The following is a 22702-nucleotide window of genomic DNA, read 5'->3' as shown; positions in this document are numbered from 1 at the left end:
TGAAGTGTCTTACTCAGGGTCACACAGTATTAGTAGTGCAATTTGAACTCACATCCTCAGGGGTTGAAGCCCAAAGCCTTCACCACTCTACCACGTAATTAAATAACATGTTTATGGAAAGCAAATATTTTTCTGTGCTCAGATGATAGTTCTTAAGTATCAAATATTAGCTCTTGAATTAGATTTTATTCGTTATCAATTTTTATTTCAGCCCTTATACTCACACTACATGAGAATGATTCTCTAAACTAAAATTTAGATAAGATAGATAGACAGATATGAAAGGCACTATATACAAAGGATAGATAGAACCTTATTTGGCCCAAAGGGGAACTTTGGCTTTTTACAGAAGATCTTCATATAAATAAATAAATAGATATACTGTAGTGGCGGCACGGTGGCGCAGTGGTAGCGCTGCTGCCTCGCAGTTAGGAGACCCGGGTTCGCTTACCGGTCCTCCCTGCGTGGAGTTTGCATGTTCTCCCGTGTCTGCGTGGGTTTCCTCCGGGCGCTCCGGTTTCCTCCCACGATCCAAAGACATGCAGGTTAGGTGGATTGGTAATTCTAAAATTGGCCTTGGTGTGGGTTTGTGTTTGTGTGTGTCCTGCGGTAGGTTGGCACCCTGCCCAGGATTGGTTCCTGCCTTGTGCCCTGTGTTGGCTGGGATTGGCTCCAGCAGACCCCCGTGACCCTGTATTTGGATTCAGCGGGTTAGAAAATGGATGGATGGATATACTGTATATACTAGGGGGCTTCGCTCACCAACTACCGCCGGGCCTGCGCTGGTCTGCTTTATGGTGAATTTTGGAGGCCTCAGACCATTTGTGTTATTTTTATGACATTTCTGTGCCAACTTGATGTTGCTCCCAGTCCTGGTAGCTTCTTGAGAAGTGTGCACACTTCATTTTCAGTGATGTTGAAAGCACTCTAATCCCTGTCATGTTTTTGTGTTCTTAAGAACTAGGGGGCTTTGCCCCTAATCGCTTTGCTCGCGAACCCTCCCGGCCTGCGCTACACGCCAGCCACTTCACATCTCTGCCACTCATGTATGCGGATTTCACTTTCACCAAACAACCAATCTTTTAATTGTCACGGATACGCCTCTTCATTGGGAAGAAACACTACTTTTCCCTGATAGCAACACGAATTAGACGATCTACAAGTCTCCGACTTAAAGTTTAAATCTGAACAATATATTTGATCTCTTTTCACTGTTCTGTTATTTCACTGAGAAATAATTTCTGTTTGTTTGCACTAATGCGATCTTTACTATAATTTTTTGGAGACTTTTGAATTTTAGTACTTTCATTATCTCTAACCTGCTCTGCATGGTTACTGCGCCAACGTTGTTGAATTCTTTATGAAGTTCTACTTTGTCATCTACTCTTTGTCTTTTATTTCCGGAACCCCGGGTGTGGTTAAGTCACTTGGCACAAAGTCTCGTCTTGCGGGATGTGAAAGTATCTCTCTGAAAAAGTCACGTCTTGTCCAAGGCTAAAAAGTCTCCTCTCGTCCCAGGATTTTTTTATTATAATATATATGGATACACACCACTATTGTTTGAATGCTCAATAGAAAAGAAAGGACATTAAAAAGAAAGAACATGTCTGACTTGGCATTCCCAGTCCCAGTGACGCATTATGTAGGCGTATTGCTCCCCGTTGCTTTTCTTCGTGGCAGCCATGACGCGTGCGCATACGCTTGCTGAGCATGAAGTATAAACGAGCCCTTAAAAGCTATACAGTCAGACTGCGCCATGATAAAGAACAGACACGCATGCATCATGGCTTCCATGCGTTCCCAGCATTCATTTGATGCGTCCTCTGTGCAAGTCCTCAGAAATTAATGTGACGCGTGCGAGAGTTGCAATACCAGCAAAAAGTCGGAGGGCACAGTGTGATAAAAGTTGGAATGTGACGTCAGAGTCCCTGTTTACTATCTACATGTGACAGAGAGCCCCTATGCAGATCCTCCGGGATCGATGTGCACGCTTCGATGTTTGATGAATGGTTTGATGTGGTGAAGCAAAATGCTGACATACAGATGCATTTGTGGTGCTTTTATATTCAAGCGTCGCATATTCCCGATCGTAATGACACGACACGTTTTAAAAGTCTCACATGCCATCTTTTGTGCCGTCTTTTTTTTTTTCTGGGTCTTCCTCCTGACCCGACAGCAGCAGCAAACAGCAATAGATCGGCACACAGAACACATTACATGTCTGATATTCCAACTATCTGCACATTTAGAATCCTTAGATTTATACTTGATTTCACTTTCATGATGAAATGCATTAAGGTACGGATGTTACATTTTACAGATAAATTTTTAATTTCGTTTAAATAATGAATACTGTTAATAATTACACACATGGGGGTGACAAGATGGAGGAGCGGTAGCACTTCTGTCTCGTAGGAAGTCACGTCGCTGGTATTCCCTGCCTGGAGTTTGCATGTTTTCCTGCTGGGTTTCCACAGTGGGCTCCGGTTTCCTTCCAAAGATATGCAGATTTGGTGACACTAAAATGATGCCAGTGTGTGTGCGTGTGTGTGTGCTTGTGTTCACCTTGCGATGAGTTGATGCCCTGTCCTGGGATTGTTTCAGTGCTTGCTGAAATTGACACATCCCTTGATTGTTGGATTTAATCATTAAACATCCTTTTCAGAGATATTGCGGTAAGGTGTCATAGGAATTTAATGGGTGTTCCTGGAAATTCACAACACAGCGAAGCCAAACCTGTTCTCACGGTGATGATATCTTGCACTACCACCTGGTGGATTCCTCCAGATTTATGTAAAGTACGCGTGCAAGTATAAACAGTAAAACGCTTGCGTAGCATGAGCATCCACTGGCGCATGTGTCGTGTCGCGTGAAGTATAAACCTGGCCTTACGTGAAGATTTTTCGCTGCTCGTGGTCAGCACTGATTAGTACTCTTCGTTTTACCTGCTGCCCAGAGGGGCTGGAACTGTGGACTTACTTATAAGCTCTGGAAGGGGAACTGGGGGGGATTTTCTTATTGTATATAGATTTTTTGTATCGTCACATATAAGGGTTATTTTGGGTTTTGGGGGGTTGGCAGAGGAAAGGGACTGTTATGTTTGTTTTTTCTCCTGTCTTTTTTTTGATGTAACATATTCCTCATGTATTTATGGATATTGACCACTAGTCTTTTTTTTGTTTCCGACTATAAATGCTCTGGCATCAGGTTGGACTGAACATTTTAAAATAAGGTGTGTACATTGCTCTACAGGGTGAGATATTGGCCTATCCTTAGGGCGGGGGGGTCTACAGGGTGAGATATTGGCCTATCCTTAGGGTGGGGGGGGCTCTACAGGGTGAGATATTGGCCAATCCTTAGGGCGGGGCTCTACAGGGTGAGATATTGGCCTATCCTTAGGCGGGGGGGCTCTACAGGGTGAGATATTGGCCTAGCCTTAGTGTGGGGGTCTCTACAGGGTGAGATATTGGCCTATCCTTAGGGCGGGGGGGAGGGCTCTACAGGGTGAGATATTGGCCTATCCTTAGGGGGCTCTACAGGGTGAGATATTGGCCTATCCTTAGGGCGGGGGGGGGGCTCTACAGGGTGAGATATTGATCCATCCCTTTTATCATCTGCCACAAATTAGGACAGGTTAGCAGTAACGATCGTCTCATGTCAGCATGGCGGGCTGAATTGTTACAACTTTTCTACAAATACAAATCAATTAACGACATCTCCCGAGTTTTACATCAAAACCACTTCTTCCCATATGCAAAGATTGCTTTTACATTCTTACCCCATTGTTTGGTTGAAGTGTTTGTGGCAGTCAAACTTCTTGGAAGGAGTACCTGGGATGTGATTCCTGCTTCTCTTGTTGTGAGACAGTACAGTACAGTATGTAGTTACAAGAAAACATCTGTCCATCCATTTGCTACCCTGCTTATCCAGGGCTGGCTCACAAGGAAGCCAGAGCCTATCCCAGCAAGCAGCAAGCACTGGGTGCAAGATAATCCTTGAACAGGGTGCCAGTCCATGTGGACACACACATCAGGGGCCAGTTTAACATGACCACTTGACCTAACCAACATGTCTTTAGACCAGTGCTTCTCAATTATTTTCTGTCATGCCCCCCCTAGGAAGAAGAAAACATCTCACGCGTAGTATCATGTCTATAAAATTGTTATAAGTACAAGTATAAAAAAAGCATGTTCCCCGAGGTCAAACGTGGGGGGCGCGCCCCACTATTTGAGAAGCACTGCTTTAGACTGTTGGAGGAAAGAGGAGCATCCAGAGGAAACCGATATGTTTACGGGCAAACTACTTGGAAGGAGCACCTGGGATGTGAACCCTGGTTCCCTTGTTGTGAGACAGCAGTGCTACCGTTGCACCACAGGAATACATTTATGGTAATATTAACACTTTAAACATGAATAATATGAAATAAAAAACAATGGCACTCTCATACCGACATGGCATACTGTAAACAACTCTGTCAGTCTCACTTCTCATGGACATTTTCTGTCACCAACTCTAAAGTACCCATTTGTGTTGAAATATAAAGGATATGCAGATATTTCTGAAGACAGACAAATGTTGTGTTTTTCAAAGTCATGTCTCACTAGACTTTTGCAGCCTTCTTATGGGAAATCGGTTTAGGACGTCGTCATTAGGCCAAATTTGACCAGGTTTTGGTTTTGAAATCAGTAAAATTAGGGTGTTGTACCGTGTTAGCCATTATGAATGTAGAAAAAAGCCAAGCAAAATGACACCTTTTATAGGCTAACTAAAAAGATTACTCCGCTTCGAGAGGAGTCAGATGAGGTGGCTCGGGCATCTGATCAGGATGCCTCCTGGACGCCTCCCTGGTGAGGTGTTCGGGCACGTCCAACCGGGAGGAGGCCCCGGGGAAGACCCAGGACACGCTGGAGGGACTATGTCTCCTGGCTGGCCTGGGAACGCCTTGGGATTCTCCCGGAAGAGCTGGAAGAAGTGGCCGGGGAGAGGGAAGTCTGGGCCTCTCTGCTTAAGCTGCTGCCCCCGCGACCCGACCTCGGATAAGCGGAAGAGGATGGATGGATGGAATAAAAAGATTACAGTATGCAAGCTTTGGAGGCAACTCAGGCCTCTTCTACAGGCAAGATGTAATACAGAATCTGGAGTTCCCTATATTTATATACACACACTAGGACAAGAAACAATATTGGTAAATCTTTAAATGAAAAAGTCTTAAATGTAAAAATTAATAAAGAACCCTACGTTGCATCTGTTCAGGACGAAACTTTGTGACTTTTCCTACATTTTCCCCAAATTAATGAACAATAAAAAAAAAAAATTCTAAAGACCCCGTAATTTATACAGTCTTTTCTTTTTAAAACCTTGCCATGTCTTATGTGTCAATTTTGACCTACCATTGATTTTTAAACATTTCACTAATTACACAGGTTACATCGGCAACCGTGGGGACGGATGTCACATTTTTATACAGCTGATACACACTTTGAACACTGCCATGTCTTTTGGGTCAGTTTTGACCCACCACTGACTTTTATAGATTACTTTGTTTGTTTTTTTTCCCCAGATTAAAAATAAAAGAATGTGTGGCTAAAGTGGAATTGTTTGGCCAGCTCTATACTACCGGTCAAACGTTTTAGAACACCTCCATTTTTTTCCAGGTTTTCTTCAAATTTAATCACTTGAAATGCAATGAGGGACTTAAAATGGTGCAAAGGCAAGCTGTGCACAGCCAGAGGTTTAAATTTAAATTTTAGATTAGCAAAAACTGAAAAATAAGCACATTTCAGAATATTACAAATAGGCCTTCTTCAGGGAACAACTAATAGGTTACAACATACAGCTGTGCTGCAGCAATTTAAGTAAATGAAGCCTTGCAAGTTAAAATTAAACAATTTGCACAGGTGTCCCGACTTCTGTCATTTACTTAAAAACCCTCTGTGTTTCTTAAAAGCACAAAAAAAAAAAAAACGGGGAAAAAAATGGAGGTGTTCTAAAACTTTGGACCAATCGTGTATATGAACCACCTTTATTTGAGGACTGGTGGTCCACATGTTTGCTAGCATATGAGTAAATGTGTAACTTTTTCTGTTGCCCATTTTGGTGCTCTGTCTACTTGCCTGGGTTACAGAATATAAAGGAAAGGGAGAAGTGTTTAACTACAGTGCCCAGGCTGGTAGGAATAAAAACATACAAAGGCTATGGATAGGATTTGAGGCATTTGAGCGGAGAACAGGGTCACCCTAGGGCAACAACGGGTTGCCTGAATAGGCTAGTGCCCACCATGATCATGCAGTGTGTTCACAACGTGTTAAATAAGAATTCTAACAAACACTGTATAGCACCCATACATCCATCCATTATCCATTTTCTAACCCACTAAATCCGAACACAGGGTCACGAGGGTCTGCTGGAGCCAATCCCAGCCAACACAGGGCACAAGGCAGGAACCAATCCTGGGCAGGGTGCCAACCCACCGCAGAGCACCCATACATCCATCCATTATCCAACCCGCTATATCCTAATTACAGGGTCACCGGGGTCTGCTGGAGCCAATCCCAGCCAACATAGGGCGCAAGGCAGGAAACAAACCCTGGGCAGGGCGCCAGCCAACCGCAGGGCACACATACACACACCAAGCACACACATGAAGGTTTAAATCAAGACCACAAAAAAAAATCATAAAAAATATGAAAAATCAACTTTTAATAGAAAACCTCACTGCGAAGCCATTAAACATCATGATATAGAAATCTCTAAGTGTCACATCAGTTAAATCTTGGTCTAAGAATATTACAGAGCTTAAAGTGAGCAGCTATTTGTTCTTTTGCTCTTCCTCCAGCATGTTGTGGATTTCCAGTTCGTCGGTTTGGTCAGGCACGTGGACATTCCCTTCATGGAGAAATTCTTTGCTGCTTTTTTGGAACAAGTACTCCTGAGGGGAGATGTCATTATCATCCTTGTAGCCCGACTTGGACTTCTTTTTTTTGTCCCTCTTCTGTTTCCGCAGATCTGCCAGCAAATTATTTTGCTGCTCAATTAACGTCAGCCCATTAAGCTCTGGACTTTTTCCTTTGCTCCATTTTTTGTAGTCTAAAACCTGTCTTTTCAAAGTCTCATGGTCAGTGTCAAACACGTTAAAAGATTTCGAAGGCTTATTCTTTTTAGGTTGCTCTGGCCGAGGTGGAGATTCCCTGTGAGAGTGAAGAATACAAAACGTTTATATAGGTGGTGCTCAAAAATGTTTATAACAAGAGTGTCCAACTCCAGTCCTGGAGGGCCGCAGTGGCTGCAGGTTTTCATTCTAACCCTTTTCCTAATCGGTTTTCACTGCTAATTAACTGCTTTTCCCTTCATTTTAATAGCCCCGTTTTTAAGGATTCAGTCCTCGGAGTTGATTCCTTTCTTCATTAAATGGCAGCCAAACAGAACTGAGATGTGAAACGAGCCAACAGATGACCAGCTAAATTGGAACGTCAAACTCCAGCCAGTTTCTTAATGAGAAGCCAATTCTCGCTGTTAATTAAAGCCGCTATTGAATAACAGGACTTGTTGCTGCTCTCATTCTGCAACAGCAGACTGTTCATTTTCTGTTTTTTCTAAGACCACCGTCAAGATGTTTTGGTGACCCGAGAAGCCCATCACCACTGAGACCCTTCACCTTTCTTTATTTTCAGGGGAGCTGGTCTTGTGGCGGCTTGTTTTTTTTGTCTCATTATTGTTTGGCTGCTCATTAAGGAAAAGGAAAAGATGTCTGAGTCACGTCAATTACAACTAAGGCAAAACAAGTTAATCAGCAGCAGAAATGGCTCACTAATTATTAAGAAGATCGTTAGAATGAAAACCTGCAGCCACTGCGGCCCACCAGGACCGGAGCTGGACACCCGTGGTTTAAAATGTGATCTCATTTTCATTCATAATAAATATAAATACATTTATACATAAATAAATGGAAACCCCCATCTACAGGTTACTTTCTACTGACAGACTTCCAAATGGATTTCTTTCATATTCTGCAATGCTACAAACAAACATTCCGAATACCAACAATGGCATACCTAACCTGTACGTAGAAAAACTGAACATTGTAACAGAAAAGGAGATGGAGCTCTTTCTCAATAAGACTTTACCATGATAGCTACAACTTACCCTGTCCATCAGTCCATGCAGGAAGCTCAATGATGTTAACTGAAATCAACACACAGAAAAGAACTGGGAGTACAGTATGTAGTTACAAGAAAACATCTGCCCATCCATTTCCTACCCTGCTTATCCAGGGCTGGCTCACGGGGAAGCCTGCGTCTATCCCAGCAAGCACTGGGTGCAAGTCAATATCTGAACAGGGCGCCAGTCCATCAAAGGGTGGTGGGCCAGTTTAACATGACCACTTCACCTAACCTGCATGTCTTTAGAGCAGCATCCAGAGGAAACCGATACGGATACAGATGGAAAGGAACAGGCAAACTACTTGGAAGGAGCACCTGGGATGTGAACCCCAGTTCCCTTGTTGTGAGACAGCAGCGCTACCATTGCACCACAGGAATACATTTACGGTAATATTAACAGTTTGAACATGAATAATATGAAATAAAAACAAAGACACTCTCATACAGACACGGCATAAACAACTCGGTCTCAGTCTCGCTTCTCACGGCCATTTTCTGTCACCAACTCTAAAGTACCCATTTGTGTTGAAATATAAACGATATGCAGATATTTCTGAAGACAGACAAATGTTGTGTTTTTCAAAGTATTCACATGTCTCACTAGACTTTTGCAGCCTTCTTATGGGAAAATCGGTTTCGGACGTCATCTTCAGGTCAAATTTGACCAGGATTTGGTTTTGAAATCAGTAAAAGAACCCTACGTTTTTATTTGTTCTTTATTTCGCCTTATACAATTTCTCGTATTAGGTATCTGTTAGTTTTCGCATACCCCTTGGGGTCAGAGCGCAGGGTCAGCCATTGTACAGCACCCCTGGAACAATTAAGGGTCTTGCTCAAGGGCCCAGCAGAGTAGGATCTCTTTTGCCAATGACGGGGATTCGAACCGGCAACCTTCTGGATACCAGCACAGATCCTTAGCCTCAGAGCCATCACTCCGCCCTAACATTGCATCTGTTCAGGACGAAACTTTGTGACTTTTCCTACATTTTCCCCAAATTAATGAACAATTAAAAAAAATCTAAAGACTCCATAATTTAAACAGTCTTTAATTATTTATTTATTTACCTTTCCACGTCTTATGCATCAATTTTGACCGACCATTGATTTTCAAACATTTCACTCTTCATTTTGGGTGGTTTGTTTTTTTTTTTTACCACCTATAAGAAAATCCTGAAGGGAATCTTTTTAGCTGAGAAATGTGAATAATTTTAGTAAAAAACCTCAACTTTATAAAAGGCAAAAACGTTTCCGGAAGTTAACATTTTTATACAGCTGATACACATTTTGAACACTGCCATGTCTTTTGGCTCAGTTTTGACCCACCACTAACTTTTATAGATTTCACTCTTCACTTATGCTGGTTTGCTTGTTCACCACTTATCAAGACATTCTGAAAAGAGCCTTTTTAGCTCTGAAATGTGAAGTCTTTGAGTAAAGTGCATTAACTTTACAAAAAGCAAAGTTTTCAAAATGTCACATCTTTTAAAACTGCTACATATTCCGAGTTCTTTTTTCTGTCATTCGGGTGAATTTTTATCCACCATATGCTTTACCAGACTTTACACTTCATTTAAGGTTGTTGATAATCCATACAGACATCCTAAATGTAATTTGTTCTTAAAGTTAGGATTATTAGTGCTATAGGTTAATATGGATAATCAATATACAGTAGATAGTCTGTGGTGGACGGACGCCCTGCCCGGGGTTTGTTTCCTGCCTTGCGCCCTGTGATGGCTGGGATTGGCTCCAGCAGAACCACGTGACCTTGTAGTTAGGATCTAGCGGGTTACTACAACTACTACAACATCTTTGCCTACCCTCCCCCTGCCTTAAGCATCTGTCTGGTCGCTCCCGGTGGCTGCCTGGTGAGATCTGGTTCCCTGGGCTCTGTTGGGTCCTCGGCAGGGTGGGTCGCCCTTGGGTCCCGGGCTGCTGGGTTCCAGGCCCGGCCGACTCGGGGGTGAGCAGCTGCGGGCGGGCCCGAGGGCTTGCCGTTGATATCTCCCGGGACTCTGCTGGTTGTGGCCCCCCGGGGTGATCCTCTGCACCTCTCGAGTGGGGGTTGGGGCTTCTCTGGTGACGGCCTCCCTGGGGTCTCCGCGCTCTGGGGTGACCTCTGGATCTCTGGGTTTGGAACTCCCTCCATCTTCTGCACGTTTTTGGGGGCAGGTCTGTGGCCCTTCACACTCACTATTGGATGCTTCTATAGAGAAACCTTACACATACAAGCGTGCGTACGCACACAGGTGCTCACATGGTGATTTCATAAGTATGACTTGGACATCTTCAGCACATGACCTAAGGTTGTGGTGGCCCTAAATGCCTTAGTAATAATTACTGTATGATTGTCAGCAAACATTTTTACTTTTATATATCTTCATGTAGCTGATGCAGCAATGTTTTGTCTTGTGGTTTGTTCCCCTCTTTCTGCAGGTCTAGAAGCGGATTCTGGTTCATTTATTGTTTATTCTATACGAAACCCCCCCCTTCCCCTTTACCTCCATCTCTTCCTTCTCTCTCTTCTTTTTCTGTCACTTTTGTCTCCGTGTCCGGTTCGAATCTTAAAAACATCTGAAAATATTTTTTAATAAAGTTTTGGTATCAGGCGTGACGTCAGCAGAAGCTGTAACGCTCCACCTGAGAGAAAAACTGTAAGGCTAGTCGCCAGCATTCAGACATCAATTCTGATTGCTTCACAGCCGAACAGGACACGGTAAAAAAAAAAAAAAGGATCTAGCGGGTTGGATAATCGATGGATGGAATATAGATAGTTTTGGGATTTAAAAAAAAAAAGATTTCCCAGGCAACTAAAAGAATTAGGTGAAAAAAGACCCATAAGTAGGGTTGCCAGACATCCCTTATATACGGGACATACCCCATATTTGATCATTTTGTCCCCTGTCCTGTACTGACACCCAAATGTCCTGTATTTAGTTCATTTTCAAATTTCATAACAAAAATATACTTTTACTACCTTCTTACGGTACTTAGTTGTAACTTTAGAAGTAATTATACTTTCTTTTCTCAGATTCTCTTGATGAAAATAACCCAAATGTAACGAGGAAGTTCGTGTTTGCTGCCTGCTTGTAACTTGTTCAGTGGCTATGGTTGGCTGAGGACGGCGACACTCTTACCGTTTTGCTCTCCAGCCGCGCTGCTGTGCAGTTCTGTATCAGCATTGCAACATATGGGTCAACAAAGTGTGTTGTGACTATTTTCCACGGCTCACTGTTTTCCTAACTGCCCGTATTAAATAATAATAATATTTCTCTGTTGTCTGTATTAAATAAACATTTTCAAATGATTTCACTTTTACAGATTTTTTTTTAGCTTGTATTAAATAAATTTTCAAATGATTTTAATTCTGTTTTCCTAATAACCCAGTAAAATCCTTGCTTTATGTTTTTAACTTATGTCTCTACATTTATATAATAGATTGGTCTGGGTGTGTAGAGGGCACGTATAAATTATATATACTGTATAGTAAAATAGAGAGAGATTTTAAGAGTGTCCTGTATTTCTAAATTTCTAAACTGGCAACCTTACCCATAATGCACCACATTGAGTCAGCAAAGGAAGACATTGTAAGGGTTACACAGCTAAGCACTACAGCTTATGTCTCCTCTCATACCCCATATACAGTATTTCAACTTGGGGGTGGGCCATGTGCTAAAATTCATATTCTTGCTTACTTTTTAAACAATATGGAAAACTCTCACCTCTCACTATTCACAATTTGTTCACAGTCATCCGTGTCATCCTTTGGGCCGAAGTCCGCATTCTCCAAGAGCTTTTCCACCTATGAAAGCAATCATTGGTATTCAAGTTACAATTCAGAATATTTATTTCAATTCAGCTTAGCTGTGTATTTCCAGGACCCATTTATTCCATTGATCCCCCAAAATCAAAATTCTTGACTGACGCCGAAGTTGATAAAACCCAGGGCCGCATAACAAATAACTTTCTTTGTTCTCTTGCACGTTTGTTTTGTGCCACTGCATATGGCCTACATTAAATCTGTTTCAATTCTGATGCATGCCTTCCAATGAAATTATAGTATAAAACTGCAGGTTGATTAAAAAAATGTGTTTATTATTGAAGTCAGTGTTTTCAAAGAGGACTTATTAAAAATGAACTGAAATTAAATATAGTAATAAAAGTTCAGTTTTATAATAAACCAGCGGCCCCCCGCAGCTCCGCCCACATAATATTGAAACAGGACAAACTTTAAAAATCAATAAACAAACCAGTATGGCTAGCTAAGTGGAGGCAAGGTACGCTCCAAAATGTGGCAACAGGTTAGACCGACTCGAATAGAGGCTGGCATGTGAGTGAGGAGCCCCCAGCCCCCCGGCCCCCCAGCCTTGACTGTCTAAGAACACAAGGAAAAACTCCCAAAAAAAAAAAAATAAATGGAAGAAACCTCGGGAAGGGCAGTTCAAATAGAGACACCTTTCCAGGTAGGTTGGGTGTGCAGCGGGTGTCAATACAATACAATACACAGAACAGAGCACAAGTAATCCTAAATACAATATAATAATAATAGTAAAATGAAAATATTACAAGTACACAGCAGAATTCAACAGTAGATGATATCACATAATAGGATTTGGATTTGTTCAGAGTCCTGGAGACCTCGGCCATCGAGCTGCCTCCCCCTATTGGCCAATTTATCAATGACTCACAACTACAGTCCAAACAATTTATATGGACTAAACTCATTATGTTAAAGTGCTGTCAAATTCACTTATATTTGATGCAGAGTCAATCATTATCCACACTTTTGTGATTATTTTGCTTGGATTGGCTGTACAGCTTTCCCCACGCAAGTGTAAACGTGATATGTCTGTGGCGAATGCGGTAACGTTTCACCATTGATCACTTGGTTTCTTTTATTGTTCTCTAGGACAACCCATGGCTACCCTGTTCTCTGTTTGCACCAAACAAGAGCATCAAGCTGTAATCTACTTTTCATGGCTGAAGGTGTGTACCTTGGGCTGAAATCCTCGTTGGTTTGTCATAATTAAAGCACACACTTACTTAGTTACAGTGGACGAGCATCCGGCTACTTCTCTGTGCTGAACACACTTGTCTGACCATTTTTGAATTTCTCCGTCTATTCCTACACCTCTGAAGAATTTCGACTCCAGGTACACCTTCAGCCCATAGACACATGAATCAATACTTGGTGTTCTTCTTTGATGCAAATGGAGAGTGGAGGGGCCATATTTAATCCAACCCAAACAATAAGAGAAACTGATTGATCAATGTCGGAACTTTATCACTCTGGCCATGTCAGTGAAGAAAGCTGTAAATCCAACCAAAAGAAACTCATCACGAAAGTGTGGATACTTATTGACTTACCCTTATTAACTCTTTGAAGGCTGAATATTATTTCCAAATAACACGGTTTTCTGAAAAGCACACAAAGCAAAGGTTTCACACAGATATAAAACATCTGTTGCTGCATGCTGTGGCCACCAATTTGCCAAGAATCCATGGCAGGCTGGCCATCAGACTGTCTTTGCGTGGCGGGGAGCAGGGGCAGCAGTAGCGGCCGCAGTGCACTGTAATCTAGTTTGTACCTCAAGGAAAGGTAAGTGACGGTCCTCTCAGGTGAACATTGTCATAGGTGGTTTGCTACACAAACTTGGTTCAGTACCACGATCAGCTTTTTGATCACTTGTGTCAAAGTCACAATCCATTTCAGTGATAATATGCAAAATGTCGTCCATGGAGTATTTTTGCTTTACACATTCGCTTCAATCTCTCACCAGATGTCTGTGCCATTTTTGCTGTTGTTTGATCCTTGCTACTCATGTGAGCACTGGGAATCACAAGCAAACCAATCAAGGCAAGTTTCCTTTCCATTTACAGTCCATTGCCACCATCAACCCGTAACCCTAACCCTAACCCTAACCCTTTTGACAAAAGTCGACATCCGCCCTGAAAGGGTCAAAGGAAATTATAATCTATCTATCTATAAGGCGGAGTGGTGGCTCTGAGGTAGGGATCTGCACTGGTAATCAGAAGGTTGTCGGTTTGAATCCCGTTAACGCCCGAAGTGACTCTACTTCATTGGGCCCTTGAGCAAAGCCCTTAACAAGCAATTGCTCCGTCCTGGGTGTGAGGTTAATCTGCATCCAGCCCTGCATATAGGCCTTCCAACCTGCAGGGAAAAACTTGGGGGTTGGCGGCAGAATGGCACTCCAGCCACCATCAAAAACCTCACACTGGTTCCATTCCATCTGAACTGGTGTGGTGCAGAGGTGTCGCCCATTGCATGGCTGCACTTGGGTCCTAATCTGGGATCCTGAGCTGGTTTGTAATGTGGTGGGTGTGGCAATGCGCTGTATCAGCGTGTGCTCCTAACCTCTCTCTCTCCTCTATCTACTGTATATTATATAAACAAGTAAAATGTGAACTACTAGGGTTAGAACCTTGATCTTTGTCTTAATCAAAAGCTTATCATGAGATACATCCTGGTAATAAAAAAAGGGTTGTGGTAACTTCCACAAAGTTATCTAGGTTTGCATCTTTTTAATGGAAAACTTCTCGAGGGGTGACTTGGTAGAACGGAAAACAACAGCAGCGACATCTGCCGAGTGTGAAGCTCAATGCTAAGGCTGCTCACAGGAAGAAGAGGAACAGCAGCGCCCTCTGCAGAGTGTTAAGTACGGGAAAGACAAAGAGTGTGAGGGGGTAACAGAATTATTGTGTGTTGGTTTGGTTTGCACTAACCCCAACTTTTTCTTCTTTCCAGTAAGAATGTCAAAGGGACATTTTAATCCTAAAACGCCGCTGCGTGGGGGCTTGTTTTGCTTTGGACGTGCTCTGTCTCTGGGTATGTCAGAGGACCGGGACTGTGTGAAGTGGGGTCTAGCCTCATGTGGGGAGGCAAAAAGGGAGGGTGGGAGGAGAAAGAGAGCAGGCTATATCTATATCTAATCTATTATCCTTTTAATCTTTATAATTATAACTACCAACGTAACAATAGGCTGCATGGCAATAACTCTTGGGGAAATAGGAAACTAAGGTTAAAGCTGTCTCACTTCCAGTTAAGACTATAAAATGTCATCAAAAATTCAGAATCAGTGTCTCCATGATGGGACAGTTAACTTTGTGAGCTGGAATGTTAAAGGCCTGAATCATGAATTAAAGAGAAAGAAAGTACTCTCTCACCTAACAGGTTTAAACGCTAAAACAGTACTTTTACAGGAGACCCACTTACTAAGCAAGGATCAGTTCCGGCTGCAAAAGGACTGGACTGGCCAAATGTTCCATTCTAGCTTTACAAAGAAAACTAGAGGTGTGGGAATTCTCATACATAGAACAGTCTCATTTGTAGCATCAAATGTAGTATTGGATCCTGAAGAAAGATATGTGATGGTCATGGGTAACTTATCGAACTGTAAAATGAATTTTGATAAATGCTTATGCACCTAATGTTGATGATAAGAATGTCAAAGGAAGAGTGAGACACACGTTTGCATTTTCGATTAGAAATTTTGTAATAAAAGTCATGGGTGCAGAGAAATATTGAAGTTCAGTGGGAAAAGAGATGGATTCAGAAAAAAACAAAATCAATGTGTGGGAGGAAGAGAAGCAGATGCAAGACAAGCAGACAAACAATCTTGTGAAATATAGAGATCACTGTGTAGGGGCCCAATGCAAACGCACTGAGGCCACTCAGGAGGAATGGCTGCAAACAGAGCTACAAAATACACCTGAAGGGTAAAGTAAAACATGAGCACTCTATGCACACACAAAAGTACCATGGCTGACATTTATAATTCTGATGTTCATATCATGTTCACCACCGCTTGACCCAAGTTAAAGAAAATAACCAGTGAGTTTGTTTGGAGCGCTCTCTTTGGACTACTGCACTACAATACAACCGTAGGCTATTGCTGGGAATATTTTTTTAACCTACCTCTAGCATGGCAGCATATTCTTTATCTTTAATAAAAACTATCGGTGGGACTTCCCTCAGGACTTGACGAGTTAGAAGAAGGTGCCTGGAAGACAAAATTAAATATACTTTACAGAGAGAAAAAAAAAAGAAAACAGTCATACTAGACACAAATTTATTGACTAACCGTGAAATGACTATTTTCATAAAGGACGTTTATCCATTTCACAGGTTGCAGAAGTGCACAATTTTGGTCAAGATTGATCTACATCAGATTAACAATTTTCCATTAATTATGAAAAATGTTTCACTATACTGTACATCAGGTTCAGGAGCCTATATTTGCACAGTGCAAACAGCTTGTATATATGTTCTAATTAAGGGAATAATCTGTCCAAAAACTATTTTTTTAAAAATACTGTATATGACTTAGCTCAGGGGTTTCCAATCAAGGGTAAATTTGTTTAAAAAAGCTGGAGTCGTGAAGATCTCCTAGTTCCCTAGGATGACATGACACTTGCTCTTTCAACGACTGCACCAAGAATATCCAAAGTCGTAGGTGAAAATCAAGAACAAGCAGCACAGCAGATTGGTGTGTTCTAATCGACTCAACTGTGTGTTGTTCTGGTATGCTGGTATCTGCTCATCATTGGTTGTTTTTAAATAAGTGAAATAGCATTACTATGTGCTACTGTTATTTGAATTTAAAATAAAAGTGTTAAATATTGGTATCTTAAAAATTTCCCCTTTTTCGATCGTAGTAGTATAAACTGAAATTATTGAACAACACAGGGTGGGAGAAAACTTACTTACGAAAAGTTGCCAAGGGGTAATTACACCATGGAGTTTGTAGTGATGACCGAGGCAACATTTTAACTCACATTTTCATGCAGAATAAAGATAAAGTTTCTGATATAATTGGGATCTATGCTGACCAACATTCGACAATATCAAAAATGTAGATGAAAATACCTCACACTACTTGTGTCACATAATGCACATGTCAAGTCATCCAGTTGTATGCTCACAACATCCCAAACGCATTTATTTTTACTAAAATATTGTTAAATAAACCACCTCTGAGAAGCGATTTCATGAACGAAAACGGAATGCGCCCAGATACGAAAGGGAATTTGAATTGGGTGGAGTATTCTTTTAAAGATGGATTACTGTGCAAAAAACATGCAACTCTTCCTGAGAACCAGTTAAAGACCTTTGTCTTCTCAAATATCCATCCATCCATCCATTATCCAACTTGCTATATCCTAACTATATATTTGTCTCAAACTCTATTCAGACCGGATTAGTTTTACACCAGCAGATGGGGTAAAGTATGTATCACCAGAGGACCTCAGTAATTTTAGTCCCTCTTGAATGGCTCAAATGACAGAATTTTACCTGATATATCCCAGAAGGAGTTGCATTGCGTCTTTGTGGACCTGGAGAAAGCATATGACAGGGTGCCTCGAGTGGAGCTGTGGTATTGTTTGAGGAAGTCGGGAGTGGCAGAGAAGTACGTAAGAGATGTACAGGATATGTACGAGGGAAGTGTGACCGTGGTGAGGTCTGCGGTAGGAGTGACGGATGTATTTCAACATGGAGGTGGGATTACATCAGGGATCGGCTCTGAGCCCTTTCTTATTTGTGATGGTGATGGACAGGTTGACAGACGAGATTAGACAGGAGTCCCCGTGGACTGTGATGTTTGCCAATGACATTGTGATCTGTAGAGAGAGTAGGGAGCAGGTTGAGGAGACCCTGGAGAGATGGAGATCTGCTCTAGAGAGGAGAGGAATGAAGGTCAGTAGGAACAAAACAGAATACATGTGTGTGAACGAGAGGAAGGTCAGCGGAATGGTGAGGATGAAAGGAGTAGAGTTGGTGAAGGTGGATGAGTTTAAATACCTGGGATCAACAGTACAGAGTAATGGGGAGTGTGGAAGAGAAGTGAAGAATGGGTAGAGAAGAGTGTCAGGAGTAATTTGTGACAGACGGGTATCAGCAAGAGTGAAAGGGAAGGTCTACAGGACGGCAGTGAGACCAGCTATGTTATATGGGTTAGAGACAGTGGCATAGGAGACAGAGCTGGAGGTGGCAGAGTTAAAGATGCTAAGATTTGCATTGGGTGATGAGGATGGACAGGATTAGAAATGAGGACATTAGAGGGTCAGCTCAGGTGGGACAGTTAGGAGACAAAGTCAGAGAGGCGAGTTTGGACATGTGCAGAGGAGAGATGCTGGGTATATTTGGAGAAGGGTGTTGAGGATAGAGCTGTCATGTAAGAGGAGAAGAGGAAGGCCTAAGAGAAAGTTCTATGGATATGGTGAGAGAGAACATGCAGGTGATGGGTGTAACAGAACAAGATGACAAGGACAGAAAGATATAATTATTTTTATTTTAATTATAATTAATTCTTTTGCATTTATATAGCGCTTTTCCTTGCTCAAGTGCCCAGCAGAGCAGAGTCCCCTTTTTGGCATTTACGGGATTCGAATTGGCAACCTTCTAATTGCCAGTGCAGATCCCTAGCCTCAGAGCCACCACTATATATGAAACAAATGATCTACTGTGGCGACCCCTAACGGGAGCAGCTGAAGGAAGAAGAAGATCAATTCGCATTTTTTTTTAAAGAAACTTTTTGATAGAAAGAGACGTGACTGTACAGTCCAGTCCATATAATGTTACTGACATGAGTGACTTGAATGGGACATAATCATCAAAAATGTTTCAGGAATGTTTTATAACTCAACAAAAGCATTTTTTATTGCAGTCACGGCTGTAATTTGAATTTCCCTTTGGGATTAATAAAGTATCTATCTATCTAATTGTTCTTGTATAGCAGCGGTTCTCAGGTTTAGCTCTTGCAGACTCAATCCCCCATTGTAGCATTTTCTGTAGTGTCTAACAAACAAGCAAGGAAGAAAACAGTTAAGCCACAAATCTGGCCCAGAAGGTGCTTTACCTTATCAGTGAAACTCTGGGGGTAGAAAACAGGTTTGCCAGGCTTCCTGACTCTTAAACGTTACAAATAAAAGGCTTACAAAATATTTAGTCAATGTATATGGTAGATCGCACTCATTTGACATTCCACTGCAAGGAGTAAAAATGAACATACAATGCTACCTTATACGCGGGGCAGATTTTTTCAATGCATCTTCAATTTCCTGATCCTTATTCTCTAGGCCACTTATTTTCCAGTAGACACGACAACATGAGAAATCCGACGTTAGTGACACCTGAAAAAATAAGAAACACCTCGTTTTAGCACAGCGCTTTAAAATGTGGCTTTGTTTACATCACCCACAAAGTAAACTAATGTATTTCAATACTAAAAACGAAAATGTGCTTTGCGTCATTCATTGGAGTAATATATGCTCAACAATATCACACACCATTTTTTAAAACTGTTACAATGAGGCTACGAGACCACCTTAATCTTCTTCAATTGTCAGAAAATTATCTGGAAAGATACCCAACAAAAAATGTGCGTGAACAGTAGACAACAAAACTCTATTGACATCATCAGAATAGAGACCCCTAAAAGCCGCAGTCAGAAAAGTCAGACACCTTCAAAGTGCAATTCTTTATTGATGGAAGCACATCAGTACAATGACATTCATGGTCACTATTCAAGGAGTGAATGTAGAGGTGGTCCACATTAATGACAGGCTGGACTGGTCTCGTATCCCAGAGGAATTAGAGAAGAAAGGGCACAGCAGGCTCTCTTTTTCTTAGGCAATGGCGTTCCTTTAATGTGGAAGGTGACATTCCTTCATATTTTCTACAACTCTGTGATGCCCAGCTGGTAACATCACTTCAAGAGAGGCCCACCGGATCAAACAGCAAATTTAAAGGGTAAGCTCAGTTATGGGATGAACTCTGGATCCCTTGGAGGTCGTAGGTTGTAGGTCAGCTATCGTGGGCTGCATCAGGAGTGGGCGGGAGGAGGAGTATAGGAACCTAATCGAGGACTTTGTTAAATGGTGTGACTCAAACCACCTACAACTGAACACCAGCAAAACCAAGGAGCTGGTGGTGGATTTTAGGAGGCCCAGGACCCTCATGGACCCCGTGATCATCAGAGGTGACTGTGTGCAGAGGGTGCAGACCTATAAATACCTGGGAGTGCAGCTGGATGATAAATTGGACTGGACTGCCAATACTGATGCTCTGTGTAAGAGAGGACAGAGCCGACTATACTTCCTTAGAAGGTTGGCGTCCTCCAACATCTGCAATAAGATGCTACAGATGTTCTATCAGACGGTTGTGGCAAGCGCCTTCTTCTAAGCGATGGTGTGCTGGGGAGGCAGCATAAAGAAGAGGACCTGGACAAACTGGCGAGGAAGGCAGGCTCTATTGTAGGCACGGAGCTGGACAGTCTGACATCCGTGCCAGAGCAACGGGCGCTGAGCAGGCTCCTGTCAGACATGGAGAACCCACTGCATCCACTGAACAGGATCATCTCCAGACAGAGGAGCAGCTTCATCACAGACTGCTGTCACCATCCTGCTCCACTGACAGACTGAGGAGACCCCACACTATGCGACTCTTCACTTCCACCTGGGGGGGGGTAAACGTTAACATTATATAAAGTTATTGTCTGTTATACCTGCCTCACACTCACCACCTTGCATTTTTTAACTGCACTGCGCTTTTATTGCTCTTTAATTAATATTGTTTTTTATCAGTATGCTGCTGCTGGAGTATGTGAATTTCCCCTTGGGATTAATAAAGTATCTATCTATCTTGTGATGTAGAGAATGAAAATAAAACCGAGTGCCATTATGAACAATGCTGCGCATCTTCTCCCTGACACAACAACACTGAGAACTTTCAGCCAATGAATCATTCAGCAGAAGTGTGTCAAGAAACTACTGGTGTCTCCTTTATACCAACAGCAATACTGGGACTGGGACAGACAAGTCAGAAGTTTTCTTTCTTTTGAATTTTCTTGCTTTATAGTCATTCTGGGGTGTGTTCACTTCAGACCAAAGTGTGTGTATATGTTTATTTATTTACTTACTTACCTGTCTACCTGGTTATTTATTTATTTAAAAAGCTTCTGTAAAAAGCCAAATTTCCCCCTAGGGACAAATAAAGTTCATTTATCTAATATTTAGACACAGCATGAGTAGCAAAGCGCAATGCAAGGCTGTAGTGGTTAACACCTGAGCTCGAATTGTCCGGCACCCTGAGATTGATTCCTGTGTCAGGCCACAATGGTTTCCTGGTGTGTCAGGCTGATCAGATATCAAAGCTGCTCCTGTGTGAGCCCCGCGGACCACTGGTGCTCTCTACCTTGTGCCCTATGCTGTCAGGTGGGTTTCAGCCCCTTGTAACCCATAATGGCAATAGAAGAGCCTGATAATGTTAGGCTAGGCATAATGAAGTCGTAACAATCCTTGCAATCTACCGGGCAGCACACCGATTTATCACACTTTTCTTGGTATTCCATTTTCCTTCTATTGGGATCCTTTGCAAACACTAAAGTATAAAATAACAGGTTGGCACTCTTTTCTGCAGAGTGTTTCATCACGATTAGATTAAATAAACTTTAGCAATCCCACTATACATACATATTTGAAAAGTAGTGAAGTGCGCCTTTAAAAACATTCACACAGACTTCCTGAAATGTATAGGCATTGACAACACACAGTCTTTGCAGGATTTATTCTTTCATCCCATCCATCCATCCATCCATCATCCAACCTGCTATATCCTAACTACAGGGTCACGGGGGTCTGCTGCAGCCAATCCCAGCCAACACAGGGTGCAAGACAGGAAACAAACCCCCGGGCAGGGCGCCAGCCCACCGCAGTTACTCCTTCACTTTTATGAAAATATACTGCTCAAAAGAATTAAAGGAACACTTTTTAATCAAGAGTATAGCATAAAGTCAATTAAACTTATGGGATAGTAATCTGGTCAGTTAAGTAGCAGAGGGGGTTGTTAATCAGTTTCAGCTGCTGTGGTGTTAATGAAATTAACAACAGATGCACTAGAGGGGCAACAATGAGATGACCCCCAAAACAGGAATGGTTTAACAGGTGGAGGCCACTGACATTTTTCCCTCCTCATCTTTTCTGACTGTTTCTTCACTAGTTTTGCATTTGGCTACAGTCAGTGTCACTACTGGTAGCATGAGGCGATACCTGGACCCTACAGAGGTGGCACAGGTAGTCCAACTTCTCCAGGATGGCACATCAATATGTGTCATTGCCAGAAGGTTTGCTGTGTCTCCCTGCACAGTCTCAAGGGCATGGAGGAGATTCTAGGAGACAAGCAGTTACTCTAGGAGAGCTGGAGAGGGCCATAGAAGGTCCATAACCCATCAGCAGGACCAGTATCTGCTCCTTTGGGCAAGGAGGAACAGGATGAGCACTGCCAGAGCCCTACAAAATGACCTCCAGCAGGCCACTGGTGTGAATGTCTCTGACCAAACAACCAGAAAGACTTCATGAGGGTGACCCAAGGGCCCCATGTCCTCTAATGGGCCCTGAGCTCACTGCCCAGCAGCATGCAGCTCGATTGGCATTCGCCATAGAATACCAGAATTGGCAGATGCACCACTGGTGCCCTGTGCTTTTACAGATGAGAGCAGGTTCACCCTGAGCACGTGACAGAAGTGAAA

General features: G+C 42.4%; 1 protein-coding gene across 1 annotated transcript in view; it reads right to left on the bottom strand.

Moving 5' to 3' along the window:
• Nucleotides 1-6675: 6675 nt before the first annotated feature.
• rbfa (ribosome binding factor A) overlaps nt 6676-22702 on the bottom strand; it is a 28760-nt gene continuing 12733 nt past the window's right edge. Inside the window, exons 4-7 of the mRNA XM_039737075.1 lie at nt 19195-19307; nt 16093-16177; nt 11879-11958; nt 6676-7187 (exon numbers count right to left, since the gene is read on the bottom strand). Of these exons, the coding sequence (XP_039593009.1) occupies nt 6809-7187; nt 11879-11958; nt 16093-16177; nt 19195-19307 (657 nt within the window). The 3' untranslated portion in view covers nt 6676-6808. The remainder of the gene's footprint in view (nt 7188-11878; nt 11959-16092; nt 16178-19194; nt 19308-22702) is intronic.

The sequence above is a fragment of the Polypterus senegalus genome, chromosome 15 (genome assembly GCF_016835505.1).
Source record: "Polypterus senegalus isolate Bchr_013 chromosome 15, ASM1683550v1, whole genome shotgun sequence".
Classification (NCBI taxonomy): Eukaryota; Metazoa; Chordata; class Cladistia; order Polypteriformes; family Polypteridae; genus Polypterus; species Polypterus senegalus.
Note: the sequence above shows the minus strand (reverse complement) of the source record. Positions and strands in the feature narration are given on the sequence as shown.